The sequence below is a fragment of the Erinaceus europaeus genome, unplaced genomic scaffold (genome assembly GCF_950295315.1).
Source record: "Erinaceus europaeus unplaced genomic scaffold, mEriEur2.1 scaffold_983, whole genome shotgun sequence".
Taxonomy (NCBI): Eukaryota; Metazoa; Chordata; class Mammalia; order Eulipotyphla; family Erinaceidae; genus Erinaceus; species Erinaceus europaeus.
The window spans coordinates 9,571-32,500 of record NW_026647254.1 but is presented as its reverse complement, the minus strand read 5'-3'; the positions used below and the strand labels follow the sequence as shown (position 1 = coordinate 32,500).

General features: G+C 43.7%; 1 protein-coding gene across 1 annotated transcript; it reads right to left on the bottom strand.

The window, feature by feature from the left end:
• Positions 1–4,773: 4,773 nt before the first annotated feature.
• CAVIN2 (caveolae associated protein 2) lies at positions 4,774–22,496 on the bottom strand. The gene is made up of 2 exons (XM_007521404.3): positions 21,999–22,496; positions 4,774–7,122 (listed from the first exon to the last, which is right to left on the bottom strand). The coding sequence occupies exons 1-2, from the start codon at positions 22,479–22,481 to the stop codon at positions 6,319–6,321; spliced, it is 1,287 nt and encodes a 428-aa protein (XP_007521466.1). The 5' UTR covers positions 22,482–22,496; the 3' UTR covers positions 4,774–6,318.
• Positions 22,497–22,930: the final 434 nt, after the last annotated feature.

Genomic DNA, 22,930 nt, shown 5'->3' with positions numbered 1-22,930 from the left:
AACGGAAATCAGAATGTTGGCCTTTCTGGGAAGAAATTGAAACTTGAGCCCTAGAGGACATGGTCTTTGACTCAGTGATTGGAACTGGGTGACAGCTGCCGGTCGACCACAGTCAGTCTGGCTCCTAGAACACACAGCTGCACTCTAGGATTTTTTTTCTTTTAAAAGCAGCGGGTGGCATTAAGCGCAAGGGCCAGTTAGGACCCCGGTTTGAGCCCCCAGTTCCTCACCTGCAGGGGAGTCGCTTCACAGGCATTGAAATAGTTCTGCAGGTGTCTCTCTGTCTCTCTTCCTCTCTCTCAATTTCTCTCTGTCTCTATCCAATAACAAATAAAAAATAAACAAAAAAAGACTTAAAAAAATTAAAAACAAAACAAAACAGGTACTGCCTCTAGCTGATGAATTAGAAAGTTAACCCTAGACAGGTTATGGAACTCTGGTGGTGGAAACTGTATGGAATTGTACCTCTCTTATCTTACAATCATGTCAGTCAGTATTAAATCACTAATACAAAATAAAAATAAAAAAGAAGGTCAACCCTACCAGACAGAATACAGTCCAAAGGGCCAGGCAGCTGCTCACCCGGTTAAGCCCTCACAGTACAGGGCACAAGGACCTGGGTTCAAACCCCTCCTTCCCACCTGTAGGAGGAAAGCTTCACGAGTGGTGAAGCAGGGCTGCAAGTGTCTCTCTAGCTCCCTCTGCCCTCTCAACTTCTCTCTGTCTCTATCCAACAATAAATGAATGATTAAGGGGAGAGAGAGAGAGAGAGAGAGAGAGAGAGAGAGCATACAGCCCACATGAAACAGCTTTGTCATCAACAGTCTCTTCTTCCAACCATTTCACTCAGACGTGAACCCTTTGAACATCTGAGACTGTGATGGCTGCCAAGGTCTTGGAAGAAGCTGCTGCCTGCAGTCCATCTTGGTGAATGAAAGTGTGGGGGTTAGTTGATTGTCCACAGATATGGGGGACCCCAGTGTCTGACCTTGCTTTCCCCCTTTTTCCTCAGATGGATACTTGGATGATTTTGCAAGAAATAACTTCAGAGGCCAGGCCTGCATGTCCTCAGTGTTCATAGCACTTCCCCATTCCATCCTTTGCTCCTTCCTGCAAATTTGCCATTTCCTCTTTTTCTCTTTCCCCCTCAGGCAAGCTATCCTGAACGCTCTAGAGCGAGACAGGGGAGTGACTCTCTTAACATAAAGAATTCGAGACAGACTTCTTGTGCCATCTTTGAATTTCTTGACTCCAGTCTCTGTCACGGTTGACAGCTTGGCCTTATTAAATCGTGCCCCAGAGTGAACCCCAAAGCTACTGACAATGGACAGTGGCCAAGGAGCTTCCAGGTCCCTCTGTGGCTCCCGAAGAGCCCTAAGCTGTTCTTCCCATCAAGATAATGTGTGAAGGGCAGCTTGAGGAGAGTGAGTGCAGAATGTGGGGACAGATGCAGCTAATACCGGACTTTGAGAATATACAAAGGGGTTGATGATGAAGTGCCCTTGGTGGTAAAGAAGTAGGGATCTGTGTCAGTAACAGTAAGGATTTCAGACCGGCGACTGGCGACTGGCACTGAATACTGACTAACCTTCATTGGTCATGGGAAACTCCATGAGCCTCAAGGAAAATCAGTGAGATTATAACACGACGGAAAAAAAATAAAACTTTGGATGAAAAAGAGCACTGGCGTTCCCTCCCTCCACCAAGCTACTGGTTGGATTCAATGAACTTTGAAAAGTGTCCAGTGGGCCAGTGAGATCACTCAGGAGTAACAGTGCGAGCTGTCTACACTCAAACCCAGCTGGGGAGGTGCCAGGGCTGGGAGGAAGTCCATCCTTGGGGTTTCTCCTCCCTCTCTGTCTCTATCTGAATGAAAAAGGAGCCTGGAGTGGTGAAGTCACGGTCATGCCAGTTCCTGGGTCTGTAAACCACCTCCCCACCCCACACACACACATCCCTACCCTATTAAAATAGAAGTCAAAAAGCTTCACCCTATCCACAGACTTTGTTTGATTAAGTGAGACCATGCTTGTATCTAACATTTGGTCATTAAAGGACCCAACGAGAATACAATCAGTTCTCGAGACTATCTCCCATCTCTCTCTCCCTGTGTGTGTCTCACTTTGGAGACTTGGGACAGGAGCAAATGAGGGGAGAAAGCAGTTAAGCGGCTCACAGATGATCTGATGAACTGATTGTATGGTTGAAAGTCTTTAAACGTAAGCAGCTGGCTGCTTTGCTGAAGGGTGTGACTTCTTAATTGGGACAGCTTGTGTGAAGAGTTAAAAATAATCTTAGAGTTTCGAACACTGTTGGATAATGCAGTGAATGGTTAAAGCGAAAATAAGAAGGCAGTGTTTGTCACAACAGGAGTTACTACCCGCTCCCTTTAGGAATGAGCTTCTGACTGCACAAGTCTTTATCTCAGCTCCCAAATCAAGCAGAATCCAGAGGTCACAATGCCAGTTTAATCTAAAACCTGTTTTGCGGTGTTAGAGTCTTGGTTTTTAGGGAAAGACTTGTAGTTGCTATGGAACCGTTAATAATGATTGCTGGCTAGACCTCGAGTCCTCACACTCCCAGTCTCCAATATAAAATCACTTAGAGTTTACCTTGGGCTGTAGGGCAGTAAGTAAACTTTCAAACAAGAATTAACTGGGCTTGGGCATTTGTGTCTTAATGTGGGGAATGACTTCCATTATAACCTTTCCTTATGCAAGCTGTGTGGCTCTTTCAAAGTTTTCTGACAGCAAAGTGAAATACAGGAGGCTCAAAGCATTGAAAAAAAAATAGAAAAAGAAGAAGAAGAAGAAAGAAAGAAAGCAGAAATAGTTTGGGCTATCCTTATAAAATAAATGTGAAAAATCTTTATCCTATGCAGAACTGGCAGTTGCTTTGGCCTTTTTATTACGGTGTGGTGTGCAAGAGGACATTCAAGCACCAACCAGACTCCTAGCAGGAAAGAGGAGACTACTTATACTGAAATTAACATGTAAATCTTTCATGCAGGAGGCTCTAGGGCCTGGGTTCAGTTCCCAGCACCATCACCAACCAGAGCTGAGCAATACTCTGGTCTTCCTCTTTTCTCTCTGGTCTCTCTTTATATCACTCTCATTAAGAATAAATAAATCAGGAGTCGGGCGGTAGCGCAGCGGGTTAAGCACAGGTGGCGCAAAGCACAAGGACCGGCATAAGGATCCTGGTTCGAGCCCCCGGCTCCCCACCTGCAGGGGAGTCGCTTCACAGGCGGTGAAGCAGGTCTGCAGGCGTCTGTCTTTCTCTCCCCCCTCTCTGTCTTCCCCTCCTCTCTCTATTTCTCTCTGTCCTATCTAACAAGGATGCCATCAAGAGCAACAACAATAATAACTACAACAACAATAAAAAAAAAGAATAAATAAATCTGGGACAGGGCTAGATAACATTAAAAAAAGAAAAAGAAATGCACATGTCTGTATATGTTGATATGAAATCTTGTAGGAAAAGTCACGTCTTTGCTATACTTCAGTAAGATTTGTGATCCATGTAATAGACACTTCTATCTCCTGAATTATGTTTCCAAGATATGGATCTCCGTGCTTACTAACATACAGCTAAGCTTGGGGTATGTGTGTGTGTGTGTGTGGCAAATACACTTGTTGATCTCCATGCACGTAAAGTTAGAAATGTGTTATTGGAAAAGGGAGGGGAAGATGGAGAAAACATCTAATTGGGGGCCTTGACAGCTTCACCACTATGCAAATAATGCCGTAATAATACAGAATTAAGTGGTTTCCATGTTCTCATGTCCCCACAGTCTGTGTTTCCCGGCAATTATCTGGCCCAATTCTCTGTTTTATTGCTGAATTTTAATGCATCAAACATGGAATAAAGAATAAATGTCATGTAACATTTAAATAGATGCTTGAATGTAGTTTTTCACCAGCTTACAGAGAGTTTATAGGAACAAATGAAAAATAATTGAAAAGGAAATAGAAGCTATACATGTACCCCCCCCCTTCCATTCTGTTGCTTCAAGAAGTGGCAGCAAGTTTATAAAGGTTAAGAGGGCACACTTAGGGCTCTGAGTGAAATGAAGTTCTCTGCCCGGCTCTTGACATTGTAGAAGACAAAGGTTTGTTTATCTGTGGGAAGCAAGTCAACCTACAGCTCAGTACATTTATGTTCGCAGGGCTACTTAAAGCATATATATTTTTTTTTCTTTTGTTAATATTTATTTATTTATTCCCTTTTTTGTTTCTTATTGTTGTAGTTATTGATGTCGTTGTTATTGGATAGGACAGAGAGAAATGGAGAGAGGAGGGGAAGACAGAGAGGGGGAGAGAAAGACAGACACCTGCAGACCTGCTTCACCGCCTGTGAAGCGACTCCCCTGCAGGTGGGGAGCTGGGGGCTCGAACCGGGATCCTTATGCCGGTGCTTGTGCTTTGCGCCACATGCGCTTAACCCCCTGTGCTACCGCCTGACTCCTGGCTACCTGAAGTATTAAGAGGCTTGGTCCCAATCATACAAACGCAGATGGGACTATCGGATTCATCAAGGTGCTGAGCTAAGTCCTGATGCTCTCCAGAGCTGGCAAGGGGATGTCCAGAGAGTTAGACTTGAAAAATGGGAGCTGGGTTTCTAGATGTGATTAGGGAAAAAGGAAAGCAGAATTGATAAGGGAGATAAAGGCGGAAACTATCACCATTATGGATACATTTAGAAGGGAGCTTCAGAATCGATTCCTTCTGCTTACTCTAAAACCCTTCTGCCAAAAACCAGACACTGCTATACACTCTTTTATTTTCCATTTATTTAGCCTTTAAAACACAGCCATTATTAGCGTGGCAATTCAGTATTTGCGGCACATTATTGTAACACAGAGATATACCTGCATAGCTTACTCCATCAAAGCATGTGCTAAATTTATCACTTATATAAGACAAAGCTCAGTCTGCTAATAATGTAAAGTTACTTCTAGTGGTTCATAAAAAAGCTACAGAATCTTCTCTCTGTCATAGCTGTCCTTACCCTATCATTTAATAGATTAAAAAATAGTATTCTATAATTGGAATTAAAATAATATTTTAGTTTAATATTGGGCACTAGTAAAAATGAACCTATCTAGTTAGTAAAAATGTGTCCCTACAAACACTATTATGCACTAAGAAGAAATATATTAAAATTCTGTGAAATTAATGAATAAATAAAATGTTACCTGGAATAGTACTACTATTATGTACAAAAAAAAAAAAAGGAAAAGAGAATCCTTTTCTTCCTAAACCTACCAGCTATAACACTTCTTAAATCTATTTTACACCTGTTAGGGTGTATAGATAATTTTAGATTTGAGAAATATTATATTAAGGATAGTAGGGTTTAATTTCTTATAAAAGACAGTATACATTAACTTTGAAAAAATTTTTGTTCAGACCTTTTTAGAGACAACATTCCTTTGAACTCCTTCAGAGAAAGATCTTATTAGTAAAAATGAAACTCCAGTGCAGAAGAATACTTTTCATATTAGTTGAAAATATTAGATAATGGAAGTATTGTGAAGATATAATATTATTTTAGACATCTGAATTTCTTTGGCATTGATAGAGTGAAATAGTTGGAGTAATACTGCAAGTTAACTTTAAGCATTTGCTGTTTTCCATCTGCCTTTTTTTGACATTAATTGTTTATTTCTAGTCTACAACTTCTTCATACCTTCCTTTTATTAACCATCCCTACTTTGCTCCATATCTTACTTCATTAGCAGAATAGGAGTCTTTCAAATATTTTTGTGTGTAATAAAATGATAGTTTATATTAAGTCAATCACCAAGTGGACACTCCCCATTAATTTTAAGTGTTTTCTTAAGATGTAAAAAGTAGCTTGAATACGTCAGCAAATTATCTATTACGTCCTTGACGAATAATAGATTTGAAAAAGTCACTATCTATTACGGCAACACTATTTAGCAAGCTATGGAATGGCCAAGCGAGGGTGGGAGGGACACCAAAGGGAAGAAATCACTTGGTTTCATGAGCAGTAGCCTCTGGCTTTTATGACTAAGCCAGATGGATCGAGGTTTTTTTCTTCTTCTCCATTTCTTCTTCCGGGCAACCATGGGGAGATCCTATGGAAATGGCCTCTAAGAGTAAATCGGAAATGGAGTCCTTGACAGGTTGTCTTCATAGTAACTCTGGGCCACATCCTGCTACCAGTCTGTACTATTGTATTCCTGCCGGGACAAGCCTGGGTGTCAGTGAACAGCCCACGGGCCGGAGTTTCTTTCCAGGCTCTGGCCACGCACTCCGCTGAAGGCACAGGTTGGGCACGGGGGTTCTGGGCTCAGGCTGTCTGGTCTACCTGGAGCACAGCTGGCTGTGCGGGCTCCTCGTCAGACCTCTCTGTCTCCTCGGAGGTAAGCGCATAACCTCCCTCATACTGCACGTACTGTCCCTGCTCCACGGACACGGACTCCTCTTCTGCGTCTTCCACGATAGTCAAGTTCACCTTGCTGTGCATAGCTGGGTTATTCTCTCTCAAGGTCTCCCTGGCAGCCTCGCCCTCCAGGCCCTTTCCTTCCACCCCTTCCACTGTGGCGTCTGTGACTGATGCTTCGGACAAGCCTTCTGCAAAAGAGCTCTCCTCCTGGTCTTGGGGTGTCAGCTCCCTGCTCTGCGTGTCTTCTGACTTGGTTTCATATTCTGCAGGGCCCTCTCCTTCTTGAACTTTCTTGCGGCCGAAAGACAGAGGAGAAACCTTGAAGGGAGAACTCTTCCCTGAGGAGCGTTTCTGGTGACTGGAAGTGAGTGATTTCTTAATCTTCTCCCTCCTTTCCACAGATATGATCTTTGTCCCCAGCTGGTTCATCCTCTTCCCGATGTTCTGACGAGAAAACGCTTTCTTGAGGCTATCCACTTTCCGGAGGCTGGATCTTCTCAGTCTTTCTGCCCTGCTTTCTTCCGTCGTTTCCTCGGCACTGTCTTCCAAGCTCTCGTTGGCGTGAGGCAGCTCATCCTCTGAAGAGAGTTCCACGTTGTGCAAGGCCTCCTCTAGGGACTTGTTTTCATCCGCAAGCTCCCCCTTCCCCTCAGCTGGACTGGAAACGGGCTCTTTCACAAATATGCTGGCGGGGATCTCATCTTCTTCCTAAAAAGGATGGACAGTGTAGATTCCATGTTAATAGCACATTTCCCCCCAAATATCCTTAACGACTTCAATCTGCATATATGTATGGGGAGGTGGTGTAGTAGAAGTCAAATATTTCTGGCTTCTGCCCCCTTCCTTCCTTCCTCCCTTCCTCCCTTCCTCCCTTCCTTCCTTCCTTCCTTCCTTCCTTCCTTCCTTCCTTCTCCCTCTCTTCCTTTGTTTATTTCTTGTTTCCTTTCTTTTTAAATTTTTAATTAGTGATTTAAAATATTCTATAAGATTACAACAGGGGCATAATTCCACACAGTTTCCACCACCAGAGTTCTGTGTCCTATCCCCTCCATTGGAAGCTTCCCTGTTCTTTATCCCTGTGGGAGGATGGACCCAGGGTCTTTATGGGGAGCAGAAGGTGGGAGCTCTGGCTTCTGTCATTGCTTCTCCATTGGACATGAGTGTTGGCAGGTGGATCCACACCCCCGGCCTGTCTCTGTCTGTCCCTAGTGGGGCAGGGCTCTGGGGAGGGGAGGTTCCAGGACACACGGGTGAGATTGTCTGCCCAGCGAAGTCAGGACGGTGTCATGATCTGGCTTCTGTTTGCTAGAGTTTGAGGAGGTAAGGAGTTAATTTTAAACTGGTCAAGTCATTTCCCAAGGCTGGATAAGGCCACGGGCTGCCTGTCAGGAAGATTCTGAAGGCAGCTGGCCAAAGCTCTATCAGCCACCCGCAAGGGGAAGTGGGCTGCTGTTCAGATAGACCGGGAAGCTGTCAGGGTGATGGAAATAAGCTAAATAAAGACATGCCCCTTTTCTCTCCCATGACCCTTTGAGGTCAGAGGGTCCTGTGGGTACCAGGACCCCACTATACATGGGGAGATAGGAAAGGGCCCCAGGAGACAGGGCTCGGAAGTCGTTCCTTGTGGGATCCAAGTAAAGCCTGGATGAGGTTCTCTGCCCAAATGTGGAGTCAGATGCAAAGGTATGCTTATCCTTAGTTAGCACACTCACTTTTCTTATGATAGAATGCTGAGGTAAGACAAGTAAAAGCCAGCCTGCCTGGGAGGGAGCCCATTCACAAAACTTTGTGGATTCCAAAACCCTTGGCGGGGATCAGAGGGAGGTGTGATATTGCAGCCATTTTGGGACTAAAGTGGGGGGACTAGGGGGTCAGATGCTGGCGCACTTGGCTGAGCACAGATGTTGCAATGCACAAGGACCTGGGTTCAAGCCTGCGATCCTCATCTGCATGGAGAAAGCTTCACAAGCGGTAAAGCAGTGGCAGAGAGCCAGGTGTCTCTTCTTTTATCTCACTTCTTCCCTTTAGACTTCTCTCTGTCTCTGTCCAATAGCAAACACACACACACACACACACACACACACACACACACACACACACACACACACACACACGGGATTTTGTGCCAGGACTAGTTTATCAGGCCTCCGGGAATTCCTGCAGTCTCCACCTAGAGTTAAGAGGAGAACAACTCAGGAGTCTACTTCCTTAATGTTCACACCCACTATATCCAGCACATGTTTTTTGTTAAATTTTATTAGTGACTTATAAAATTATAACAGAGGTATAATTCCATGCCCTTCCCACCACAAGAGTTCTGTGTCCTCATCCTCTCCATGGGAAACTATAGCACTTCTTCCAAGATTGCAGATATGGATAGACTATTTTTCTATAAATATATATATATATATATATATATATATATATATATTTGCCCATTTTTTTTATGTTCTTCCTTTGTCCTTTCTTCCAAGTCATGCCCACACCTCTTACTACTGAATGTCCTTCCTCTTTCCCTCTTCTCTTTCTGGTCCTGATGGAGTTGGAGTTCAGAACCCTCTGTTCAACTTTCCCTAACATTTCTCCCCCACTGAGAGTCTGGACTAGAATTCTTTATGGGGGCATCACATGTCTTTACTCAGCTTCTAAACACACAAGTCCCTTGTCTGTCATAGGGAGTTGACTCTGAGAACTTGACTCCAGAGTGTAAGAGAGGTATAGACTGAGTAGAATTGAATTCAGACAGAATTTGGGTCACACAGCATAGGAATCCTTTTGCTGTCTATATATTTCTTTGAATGTTGGAAAATGAGAGCCAAGCAGTGAAATTCCACTGTGTTTTCATGGGAAGAAATGGCAGAGTGGCACCATAGAAAGATCAGGTGGTGGGAGGTCCAAGTCTCTGTCTGCTGTACTGCTAAGTGGCGTCTAGCTGTCAGTAAATAGCTTAATCTCCTTGGGTCTCAGTTTCTTCCAAATATGAACAAGAGAATTTGACCTAGATTAGCAGCTTTTAAACTATACTCCCGGGAGCACTAGGGTTCTGCCACAAGGCTGGGGTGAGCCAGGCTCCAGAAGTCACTGCCCCCCCCCCCTGATTCAGTACCTCATGGATACCTGATTGGATTGTCCACTGCCCAGTAAGCTTTCAGTGTGAAGAATAAAGTTGTGTCCTCACTGTGTCCTGGAACCTCCCTTCCCCAGAGCCCTGCCCCACTAGGGAAAGACAAGACACAGGCTGGGGGTGTGGACCCACTAACCAACACCCATGTCCAGTGGAAAAGCAATTATAGAAGCCAGACCATCCACCTGCTGCACCCCATAAAGACCCAGGGTCCATGCTCCCATGTAGATAAAGACTAGGAGAGCTTCTAGTGCAGGGGTGGGATGTGAAACTCTGGTGGTGGGAATTCTATGGACTTGTGCCCCTATTGTGTTACAAGCTTGTTAATCATTATTAAATAACTAATAAAAAAAGAAAGGAAATGCACTAAGTGAAAAAATAAAAATAAAATCTCTGTGGAATCCAAACTTTATGCAAAGTCCACACTAATGTTCAAACTTCCCTCCATGGACTGGGCGGTGGCATGACTAGCAGTGTGCACATATTATCATGCTCAAGGACACAGGTTCAAGCCCGGCTCCCAGCTGCGGGGGAAGAACTTCAGGAAAGGTGAAGCAGTGCTACTAGTGTCTCTCTTTCTCTTTCCCCACTCTACCACCTATCTCCCAAATTCTCTCTGTTGTATCAAAATAAAACAAGTAAAATGGCCCCTGGGAGGGATGAATTTGTTGTGGAATTTCCTGGTGGAAAAAAGAAAAAGAAGAAATAAAGAAAGGAAGGAAGAAAGGAAGGAAGGAAGGAAGGAAGGAAGGAAGGAAGGAAAAAAGACTTCCTTTTACATTTTGTGATTTTGATGGACCAAGCCAATCAATCAAGCACAACTAGGATTGTGATGAGTAAGTCACAACTACAACTGTATATTTCCAACTTCCTTATGCAAAGACTAAATGAGCAAAATTTTCATCTAGAGAAATTTAAGTACCATCCTTCTTAAAACCCTCTGCATGATAAAACAAATATTTTGAAAATATACAATCCTATTCTTTTCACTAGTTACACTAGCTTTTCTCCTACAGTTGGTCAGGAGAAAGGACAGTGTATTGAGTAAAGGTAAATTGCAGGACGTCTGGTGAAAATCAAATCCTTGTTAGGATGAAGAAGCCTCAGTTTGTTTCCCAAAACCCTCTCTCCGTCTTCAGATTTTGAACGTCCTAGGAAGTATCAGGAATACAGTACACACGACATAAAACAGAAAGGAGTATGAGACTCATGCACCATTCACGACACGGGCTTTCCAGACCATAGTTTCCCCACAGCTCAAGTGGAGGATGAGGATGCCTGTCTCACTGGCTTCTCTCCCAGAGGGTGGGGGTATTCGTCTCTTGTTTACTGCTGCCGGGCATTAAGCCAGCTCCCCTGAATTCCTGATACTATGGCCTATTTACACAATCATTGTTTTGCCTGAAAGATCCCCACCCAATTCCATTCCTTTGATCTATCTTCTTTCTACCTAGAGACCCGCCCTGCCTGCCGGGTATCACTAATCCCACTGGTTTAAACCTTCGCACCAGTTGCTAAGGCAGTTTCTACCTTAGCCCACTTTTTCCTTTTCTCCACCCTCTTTCCTAGCCATTTTCTTTTCCAACTTGCCACTTCTGGTTCTATCCTATAAAAGTATTGTCTCTGATCAATAAAGACACACTGCTTTCCCGCTCCGCCACGAGTTCCTGGTCTCTCTCCCACGTCCCTGGCTCTGGTCCAGTTCTCTCCAACCCGGAGAGTACGAGCCTGGGAAGAAGGTGCCCCCACGCTAGGCCGGCACACTGCTACACTTCGTGACTAGAATAGTTGCTGGCAGCTCCACAGCTATTGGTAAATAACTGCACACCTGATAAGCCAGCTTTCTTTTCTTTTATCTTCATATTTTTTAATTGGGAGGATTCATGGTTTACAGTACAATACAATAGTTGGTCCATGTGTAACATTTCTCAGTTATCCACATGACACTGTAACTAACCTCCTCTAGGTCTTCCTCTGCCAACATGTTCCAAGACCTGAACACTCCCTCAGAGATTCTACTGGGTGTAATACACCCATAAGGTGGCTTTTTTTTTTTTTTTCCTCCTCCAGGGTTATTGATGGGGTTCGGTGCCTACACTACGAATCCATTGCTTCTGGTGGCCATTCCCCCTCCCCCCATTTTGCTACCATTGTTGTTGTTATCGCTGTTGTTGTTGGATAGGACAGAGAGAAATGGAGAGAGAAGGGGAGGACAGTTTGGGGGAGAGAAAGACAGATACCTGCAGACCTGCTTCACTGCCTGTGAAGCCACCCCTCTGCAGGTGGGGAGCCGGGGGCTTAAACCGGGATCCTTGCACTGGTCCCTACGCTTTGCTCTATGTGCACTTAACCCAGCCTGACACTGCCTGGCCCCCATAAAGTAGCTTTTTAAGAGAACTCTGAAAGTGAGAGTTTGGGGGGGGGGTTGTCTTGAGGACCAGAAAAAATTCTAGCAGGATTTTTTCTCACTGCTGTTGCCACTTGAAAATTAGGAGAACCTAGGGGTTCATTCAGCTCACAGGCCCAGTGGGGATGGGTAGATCCATAGATAGTCTGGAGAGCAGAGGCACAGAAGCACCACTGCATTGCTTGTGAAGCTTCTTCCAAGCACGTGCTCCAGCGTGGTGATCAAGGGGCCAGACCTTGTGCTTGTTATTGTGTGCACTCTACTCTACCGAGTGAATCATCCCCTGGAATCAATTGGTTTTCAGTTGTTGTTTTTAAATATTTACTTATTTACTTTTGTTGCCCTTGTTGTTTTATTGTTGTAGTTATTATTGATGTCGTTGTTGGATAGGACAGAGAGAAATGGAGAGAGGAGGGGAAGACAGAGAGAGGGAGAGAAAGACAGACACCTGCAGACCTGCTTCACTGCCTGTGAAGCGACTCCCCTGCAGGTGGAGAGCTGGGGGCTTGAACCGGGATCCTTACGCCGGTCCTTGTGCTTTAACCCACTGTGCTACCACCTGACTCCCTGTGGTTTTCAGCTTTAAGGAAGGATTTTTCCTGGGATGAGTATTATGGAAATGAGGGCCAGCTAGGAAATTAGTTAGGACTCTGATATTTCATCCAGAAATAAAACTGTTTCTGAAACTTGATGAGAGGGATAGGAAGTCTTGACAGAAGTTTCTTGCTGGAAAGAAAGAAACCAAGAGATTAATGAGATGGTATTTAAAGAAATAAAAGGAGAAGGCAGGAATTCAGATGATAAACAATAAAGATAATTGTTGGTTATAAGAGGAGAGGTACCTTTTACAGAATCACTCCAATTAATCAAAGGAATACCATACCAACTTTCATTTCACAATCCTAATACAGGGCAAACACAGTGACTTGATTTCTATCCAAATGAAGCTGGCAATGTTGTGTTTATATTAACTGTAAAGTTTACTAGTAAAGAGCATTGTTCGACATGACTCACAGCACTCTTTCCTCTGTCATCATGTGGTAGATTAGCCTGTCATATATGAGTGTGGTGCATGGAGATAGGAAACTCAACTCCTTGTCCTCGCTTCGGCAGCACATATACTAAAATTGGAAACTCAACTCCTCTGCGCAACGACAGGGACATTTATTCAAGAGACACTGGTACCAGCTCTGAGAGTAAGCCCAGGAGGAACAGAGATGATCCAAGATGAGCCGGATCTATCTCTGCACGACTCGGAATGAGTCAGGGATGACTTCTTGGCTAACTTCTGTGTTTTGACTGCCACTTTAATTACTCAAGTGGTATTTTGTGTGCTGTCTACTGGGCCGCGCTTATCTTGTGTCTTCTTGTGGTACGCACACTGAAGGTGAGTGCTTTCTGTCCTCAAAGGGGTCTGTGAGAGCCTCAGCACATGTCATTCTACACGACAGAAGATCCCTGCTGTTCCTCAAAGTCTCCATCCTTTGGAAGGATGCCTAAGTGCCATTTTACGATGAAGCAGTCACGGTAGAGATGCGATCTGAACGGTGGCAGACAGCACCTCCTCTGTAACCTCACTGTGTCAGGGCTCCCTAGCTGTGCGGCACAGCTGTGCCTGCTCCAGGCTCACGCCTTATGGAGATGCGTGATGCTGCCTCGGCCACTAGGGGAAGTCCCGCTCTGGCCCGCAGCTTCCTATTGTCATGGTTTTGGGTCTGTTACTGTAGCACATTTCATCACTGACTCGTGGCTCTTTGATGGGAGAGGACCTGTTACTCTGGCTGAATTCGGCACGGGTTACCCATATGTCCATGTAGGGTATCGGGATTTATTTGCGAGCCACCTTGCTTCCTGGCATCCTTCTCCCCAGTAGAGTCCCCCAGGAGCAACTGACTTCTCCGTCTGTTGTCAGTCCGGAACCTGCACTGAGGCTCCTGCTTCTGACCTTTCCCCAAGGACCCTGACAAGTGTTTCTGAAATCAGGGAGAAGTAAACAGCTTGCTTCTAACATGAGATATGTATGAACAGTATGTTGTGGGCATAAGTGAGAAAACGACAGATGAAATTCTTTTTTTAAATATTTATTTTCCCTTTTGTTGCCCTTTTTTAATTGTTGTTGTAGCTACTATTGATGTCGTCATTGTTAAATATGACAGAGAGAAATGGAGAGAGGAGGGAAAGAGAGAGAGGGGGAGAGAAAGACAGACACCTGCAGACCTGCTTCACCACCTGTGAAGCGACTCCCCTGCAGGTGGGGAGCCGGGGGCTTGAACCAGGATCCTTACACCAGTCCTTGTGCTTTGCACCATGTGCGCTCAACCCCCTGTGCTACTACCTGACTCCCAGGAATTTTTTTTTTTTTTACAGAATTATATACTGGATTGTTGGAAAAGTCTTGCCACATTTTACATAGAAAAGCATGTCATGGGGCCGGGTGGTGGCGCACCTGGCTGAGCGCACATGTACAATGCTCAAGGACCTGGGTTCGAGCCCCCAGTCCCCACCTGCAGGGGGAAAGCTTTGCGAGTAGTGAAGCAGGGCTGCAGGTCTCTCTCTGTCTCTCCCCCTCTCTATCATCCTCTTCCTTCTTGATTTCTGTCTGTCTCTATCCAGTAAATAAATAAAAGATAATAAAAACAAAAATAAATTAAAAAATAAATTCTTTAAAAAAATAGAAAAAGAAAAACATGTCATGAGTTTTCCAGAAACTCTCTCTCTCTGTATATATATAAAACCTCAAGGGCCTCTGGACTCTTAGGCATGAATGTCCTGTGGTCTAGTGCTAGTGTCCTTTGCCCAAGAATACTTGTGTAGTGTCCTCTGCCCCGACGCCCTAGCGTGGGCACTGCTTATATCGACTCCCGGGGGGCTAGCAGCCCCAGCAGGCCTCTGGGAATCGCCGTAGAGAAGCTTGCCAGCTGCTGGGTACTGCCTGGTTTGAACCTCACCATGGATAGATTCTCTGCACAGATATGAACAGGCACACTTTGCAAAGGAAGCATAGAGACACCCTGGCCAGTGGTAGAAAAAGAGAGTCACTGTGAGTCATTAAAATAACCCGAATTATAAGAAAGACAAGCGGCTAACACTGACTTATCGCCCCCATTGATTAAGAGCAACAGTGACAAGGGCTGTAACAGCCCCATAAGGATGTGGTAGCATACGGAAGGAGGAAGTGTTATGTCTGCACCCAGGGATGCTTTATTCAACGATTTCTAAATACTCGTCATTAAAATGGAACTGTTCCTACCCGGCATCCTGATTTATAGGTCTCCTGTACACAAGGGTGGTTTTCCCCGACTTGTGCAGCTATTGACTGCAGTGGATAAAACCATTGATTAGCATGGCAGCCCTAAGGCATCTGTCGGTGGAATCAGCAAGCCATAAGAATAAAATGCACTAGTGATAATCCCAGAGCAGTCTTTCACATTCTGGAGAATTTAAAACTTTCATTATTTTTCAGTGTTATCAAGGGTTCAATTCATTTTTTAAGATCGTATTGGTTAGGTGTTTGTTTTTGTTACACATACAAAATACAAAAAACAAATCAACAACAACAAAAAACCCCAACTATATAACAAACAAACAAACAAACAAAAACAAGTCACACTGAATTATTTTTAAATGAAAATAAGAAAATCCAGTAAAGATGGACTTTGGCATCGTGGGATCACTCATTGTTTTTACTCATTTGACAATTCAACTCTCTAATTTCTGTTGTTAAGAAAGTCAAACCTTACTATTATTTGGTTTCTCAGGACCTCTGTATCTTTGATGTAAAATGAGAATAAAGTATGTAATTAGTAAGGCACTTTCCAACTCTAGGATATTTGCTTCTTATGTTAGCACCAACCCCATCACAGAAGCAATTCCATTGCCAGCAGTGCTCTGCTTCATTTAATAATCACGACTATGGGACATGGACTGTAGTGGGAGCATTTTTCATTCATTCATTCATTTCAAATGGGCATAGATTACAAAACAATGTAATGTACATTTATGTGGAAGAGATAAGAAAGACTTTGAGAAAGACACTACGATTTTAATAACGAGAGAAACAAAGGATTCTTTTGAAAAAATACTAACAAAATCAGCTATTCACTTAAAGTGTCAAAGGTAATTCTAACATCCAATAAATATAAAATTTTTAAAGTAAGAACTTGTTTATCGCCTCCCCAGAGCCCTGCCCCACTAGGGAAAGACAGAAACAGGCTGGGGGTGTGGATCCACCTACCAACACCCATGTCCAGTGGAGAAGCAGTTACAGAAGCCAGAACTCCCACCTTCTGCTCCCCATAAAGATCCGGGGTCCATGCCTCCAGAGGGATAAAGAATAGGAAATTTTCCAATGGAGGGGGTGGGATAGGGAACTCTGGTGGTGGGAACTGTGTGGAATTATACTCCTGTGATCTTACAATCTTGTTCATCGCTATTTTAAATCAGTAATAATTTTTTTTTTTAAAAAAGAACTTGTTTATCTAATAAATTAAAGGTAACATATATCAAAACCAATATCCCGTTGTGGGAATATTTATCAGTGTGATGTAAATATCACCATTGTCACATAAAGATGTGACAATAGTTATATAATCATTTCTTCTAAATGTCTACAATGTAGTGGTTTTCAGTGTGGCCTTGGAGAAAGTGGTTTTTTAAACCATTTTAAAAATGGTTTGAGGATGTTACATTTTTAGCACCCTACTAAAATGCGAATCTCACCAAAGGGACCCAAATGATGACTATTTAAACACATTTATAGGCTCAATTTTCCATGAATGTATCCATAGCAAATACCTAACCTCTCCTCTTTTCACCCAATTTCACAATTTGATGTGGATGAAAGTGTAAGGTTTTTATGAATCTTCTCATTCAGCTCCCTGGATTTGAAATTCCTGCCAAGCTACTTTTTCAAATCATTATTACTGGAAACTTAAGAGGATCTTCATGGGTACCCCATCCTTAGAGTTAGTTACCTGTGTAGTTCTACTCTCCTCAATCAACAGTGAAAATTCCATTATAATTGTAAATTTACTGTCTCTGTGTACCGATTCAATTATTACTAAGAGATTGCCATAGTTACAGCAATAAATAAATAGATAAAATGTGCTTGACCTTTAACATTTGCTTTTTGATCAGTACTCCCGAGAATCGTATTTTTACCGAGTCCACTGACAGCGTATTAAAATGTATTTATGTACTTATTTATCTAGCCAGAGAGAGCAGAAAGGAAGGCTGAGAGAGGGGGTCCTGAGTGCTGCTACCAGGGATCAAACCCAACCTTAAGATGCAAGGCTGTCACTCCTGCTGCTATCATAGCCCCTAGATATCCAAACACTGATTTTAAGCTATCACAAAAGCATGAAAAGAAAGCTGATAAGATTATAAATATTAAAAAGGGGGGGGGAGCAGGTGGTGGCGCACCTGGTTGAGTGCACACATTACAGTGTGCAAAGACCCAGGTTCAAGCCCCTGGTCCCCACCTGCAAGGGGAAAGCTTCAAGAGTGGTGAAGCAGGGCTGCAGGTGTCTCTCTGTCTCTCTTTCCTTTCTATCTCCCTTTCAATTTCTCTCTGTCTGTATCCAGTAACAAATAAATAGATATTTTTTTTGAAAAGAGAAAGCTTCTAATATTAACCAAGAAGTTACAATTAATTTATTGTCCAAAAAGGAGTGACTTTCCTCATTTTAGATATTACCAGTTATAACTTAGAAAAAATGGTAAGGAGGAGAAACTCAGGCAGCTAGCTTCACAATTATAGTGATATTGAATATAGCACATATTTAAATAAGTAAATGATAAAGTCTGGTATTTTTCAAAAAATGCTAACATGCCAATAAACCAAGCAACCAGTAAAAAAAAAAACAAAAAAAAAACCAAACAATCACTGCATGTTGTGGAAGATAAAACAGGACTTTACAATTTGGAAATGTAATCTTCTACATAGCTCAGCAGTAGAAATATGTGGCAAGTGGTAGGTATTCTTTCCTAACTCTCTTTTCTTTTAACTTTATTTTATTTAATTTTATTTATTAACAGAGCACTGCTCAGCTCTGTCTTCTGGTGGTGCAGGGCCTAGAACCTAGGACTTTTGAGCCTTAGGCATGACAGTCTCTGCATAACTATTATGCTATCTGTCCCAGCCATTTCCTAACTCTCTTACTTCAATTTCACATCATATTTATGTTGTAAAGTAGAAACCAATGAATCCACTAAGGGAAAGTTGTTCAAACTGGAGCTGACAGTCACACATTCAGTTGAAAGGTCATGTTTTCATGAACAAGGACTGGATTCAAATCCCCAACCCATATCTGCTGGGGAAAGAGCTTTTTGAGTGGTGAAGCAGAGCTGAAAGTGTCTCTCTGTCTCTCTTCCTTTCTGTCTCCCCCTCCTCTATCAATTTCTCTGTGCCTCTCATTAAAAATAAATAAATAAAATGAAAGCAACAAATTACTGAAAGACATAAAGTGATAGGAGACATATGTCAGTTTTCACATGGCAGTTGTCAGATAATATATGTATGTATGTGTGTGTGTATTTTTAAAAGACACATAGGGACCTATCCATGGAGGGGGATTAACTTGGAATGAAGAGCCATATCTCTAACCAAGAAAATTGCACAAATGAGTTTTAGCCTCACCCAAGAGGACCTTTTCTATTCCATGAGGATTCACTATGCTAGTCACTACCCATTTAAGAGATATTATTCTCCATTTCTTACCCTATGACAGCTGTGAGGGGAGAAGCATCCGTGTTTGAGGTTCGTTCATTGGAATAAATTAAATATGGGAGTTCAACTCCCAGCTTCACTGACTGCTTACTAAACAACTTCAGACATAACAGACATGTTTGAATTTCAACATTTTCATCTATAAATTGGGAGCAAAGGGAATAATAGACAGAAAGATTCTTAGAAGTATGTAGAAGACTTCTAATTACTCATTTTTTGCCTTATTAATATTCTAGAGGCAATAGAAGAAAGGAAGGCTACAGATTCTGTCAAAGCTCATGTTGTTGACATGTGGTAAAATTGAATGAGCAATTCAAAAAAAAATGAATGGACAATTTTCTATACCACAAAATGTATCTTTCCAACTCCTATATTGGACCATTCTCTAAAATGAGTCACTATTTTACCCATTGTAATTATGTATTGTCATAATCACTACACCTTCTTAGAGCTCCTACTCTAAGAAGGATAAAAAACAAATAAAATACCTTTCCACTGAATCATTGCATCTGTACATAGATTTATGAATAATCATCTTACAGTAATTTGGTAACTGAGATTCCACAATCTTTTAGGCTAATGAAGGAATTTAAATTGCGTAGGAAGGCCAGTTCTCTGCCTTTCAGCTCCTTGCTTTTTAAAATGCCCTTAACCCTTGGAAGCGGCTTGCTTAGAGACTCAGAATCGCATCTAAAAAGGTTGCTTTGCATTTTCCTAACTTCACTTTGAACTTGCACACTGGTGTTTCACCTTTTACTTACTACGCAGAGAATGTTACCATTTGTGGCTACAATTTCACACCTGTCAATTCAATGTGACGGAACAGGAGACTGTGGAAGGCTTTCAATAACAGCCTGTGTCTTCAAGTTGCCCAACAGTTGATTTCTAAGTGTCAAATTTACAATTCTCTTGGATTTTTAGTCCCGTATCTTCTCCATCTCTCCCTTCAATATTGACAGAACATTCATGGCAAAAGGAAAATAAAATATCCAGATACCATCAATTTGTATTTCCTCTGTTAGATAAATTCTCTCCCCGACCTCCTCAACCGAAGGATAAGAAGAGAGATAATCTGCTTCATTCTGGAAAGATGGAAATTGGCTTTGGTGACTCAGATTTAAACAGGTCTGCACAAATTTGGTTTTGTTTGGGAGATGAGTATTTAATTTTAAAAATGCCTTGAGAGTTGAGATTACCACTATCTTTTAGGCTAATAAAGTAGAGATTTTATATGGCTTAAGGAAAAAATGCAGCTATGGTATCTCTTTTCAGTTTATCAGCTACATGAAAAAGCTATTCCATTTGCATTAAAAGCTAAGAAAAAAAAATCTCCTGGCTGCTGAGGTCTGTAAGGTACAGGAGGACCCCAGCCACCTGAAGCTTCACAGCATGAAGTGCAATTTGGAGAGGACAAAAAGGCAGTGAGATGAGTCTTTTCCTTTTATGGAGAGAAGAAAGCTTAGGTTCTGACTTGGCAGAGCAGATTCATTTAGAAAAAAAAAGAAGGCTTCCTCACTTTAAATTCCAATTTCTGAATCTCTCTTGGGAGATGAAGGCTTTTCTTGTGTGCCTTTCACAATCAAACAGTTGGTTTTAGCCTCTCCCCTCCATGGCTCTGAAATCCTTTCCTATTCACATGGCCACAACTAGACAGCCCTGGGGCTGGGACAGCAATTGCTTCCTGGGCTCTGCGCTGGCTGGGCTCCACCAGGCGGAAGGGCTTCCAGCATGAGGCAGGGCTGCCCTTAGATTCACAATGCCCACCACTTGGCAAAACGACAGCCCCTCGCCATCTCTCTGTCCTCAGATAGCCTCTTGCTACATTAATTGCATCATTGATGCACTGAAAAAAAATATATCGCTTTATTCCAAGGTAACCATTGGAAGGAGAAAATATTGACAAAAGACTAGCCTTGGCGACTGTAAGGGGGAACACTGTTTCTGTTTCACTTTACAGTTGGGGTTTCTGTGCGACAATAAGAAGCATATATACTGTGTTTGCTCTCTCTTTCTCTTTCTTCCTCTCTCTCTCTCTCTCCACACACACACACACACACACACACACACACACACACACACAATACCAGAGCACTGCTCAACTCTGGTTTATGGCTGTGCAGGGGATTGAACCTGGAGCCTCAGGCATGAGAGTCTCCTTGCAGAACTATCATGCTATCTACTCCCGCTACTTTATATTCTTACCGTTCCATTTGGTAGAAAACAACTCAAGATTGCTTGAGAAAAAAGAAAAAGTCTTAAAAAGAAGAAACCAGTGTGAGTCTTAATGGAATCAGCCAGTACTTGCCTTGGTTAGTCACTAAAACACTGGTAACCTCTAGACAGAGGGTGCTTTTAAACATTTGTGAGTTTGACTTCTTGGTTGAAGGAGAAAATAATAACAACCACCACCACCAAAATTTATTACGCTTAGCTCATTTTCACAAAGAGTTAACAGACAGACAAGCAAATTAATCTGCCCCATCCAGCTAACAGCTGCAGCCGGAGCTCCAAGTTCCTCACAGGAAAAGACAAATGAATGTGACGAGAGCGTGTGCACCTGCTCACCTTCCCACCCTGCCTGGCGTGCGCCCAGGGGCTGCTGACAAATGAGCCCGACCTGCTGACACCTCCCCACCTGTGTTGGGGTGTATGCGGCAGTGACCAAGGAGCGAGGAGTGCCCACCTTAGTGTGCATATTTCACGTGCACCTGCACAAGGCGCGTGGGGACAGTGTCGTGTGTGTGTGTAAAGTGTGTGTGTGTGTAGAAGTGTGTGTGTGTAAGTGTTAGTGTGTGTGTATAAGTGTGAGTGTGTGTGTAAGTGTTGAGTATGAGTGTGTGTAAATGTTAAGTGTGTAAGTGGTGAGTGTGAGTATGTGTGTATAAGTGTGTAAATGTTAAGTGTGTGTGTGTAAGTGGTGAGTATGTGTGTGTGTAAGTGGTGTGTGTGTATAAGTGTGTGTATAAGTGTGAGTGTGTGTATAAGTGTGTGTAAATGTTAAGTGTGTGTGTGTATAAGTGGTGAGTGTGAGTATGTGTGTATAAGTGTGTGTAAATGTTAAGTGTATGTGTGTGTGTAAGTGTGTGTGTAAGTGTTGAGTGTGACTGTGTGCATATAAGTGTAAGTGTTGAGTGTGTGTGTGTATAAGTGTGTGTAAATGTTAAGTGTGTGAGTGTGTGTGTGTGTGTGCAAGTGGTGAGTGTGTATGTGTGTGTGTGTGCATGCGATGCGATGCGATGCTTGCCCGGCAGGGCAGATATGGGGGCTGGACAGATGGAGGCCATGAGAGTCGAGGACCCCGCCGGAGGGCGAGGCTGGGCACTGACCTGGAAGATGAGCACTCTGAAGTGGTTGCGCCTGAGGAGCTGAGCCTGGCTGTCCTCCAGCCGCCGCACCTGCGCGCACTGCCGCTCCATGCGCTCCCGGACGGCCCGCGTGTGCGCGCTCACCTTGCGGGACATCTCCAGCAGCTGGGCCACCGTGCGGCCCGCGGATGTCTGGCACTCGGCCAGGTTGGTCAGGTCGCTCTGGATGCCCTTCACGGAGCCCTCCAGGCTGATCTGCCGCCGCTCCATCGTGCGCTGGTTGTCCTGCACCGTGTCCAGCATGGCGACCAGCTTGTCCAGCAAGGCGAGCACCGTGACGGCGTTCACTTGCGAGCTGTCCCGCAGGGGCTCGGCGGCGGCGCCCAGGTTCAGGCTGTGGCCGGGTGTGGACGAGGGCGCCGGGCTCGGGCTGGCTGGCTTCTGGGCTGGCATCTCTGCAGCCGCACGCTGGGACTCTGCAGCCTGGGACGCGTCCTCATCCATGCCCGCTGCGTGCAGAGGCGCAGAGAATGTGCAGAGCTGGGCCTCCTGCTCTGAGCTCAGGCAGACAGGCAACAGCTGGCTGTGCTGATCAGATCGACTGCATTCCAGATGCTCTTAAAGCCTTACTCCACCCAGTGGGAGGCGAAAGTTCCAGAACTCTGAGCCACTCAGGGTTCAGAAGCGGGCACACACTTCCTAACCACGCTGTCCACCACACAGGACATTTCTGTCGCAGCTGTAGTTGTTCTCCCCTATTCCTCTTCCCTCTTAAAAGAAGTTCAATGTCATATTTCTGTCATGACTTCATCTAGAGGCGGAGAAAAACATGCTAACTTGGACCAGCTCCAAAGCCCTCAATTGGTTAAACCAAGTAAACTTTTTTTCTGGCTGCTATGCTACCAAGGTTAACAGACTGCCTGTTATTTTTTCCTTGTTACACGTTATTGTAA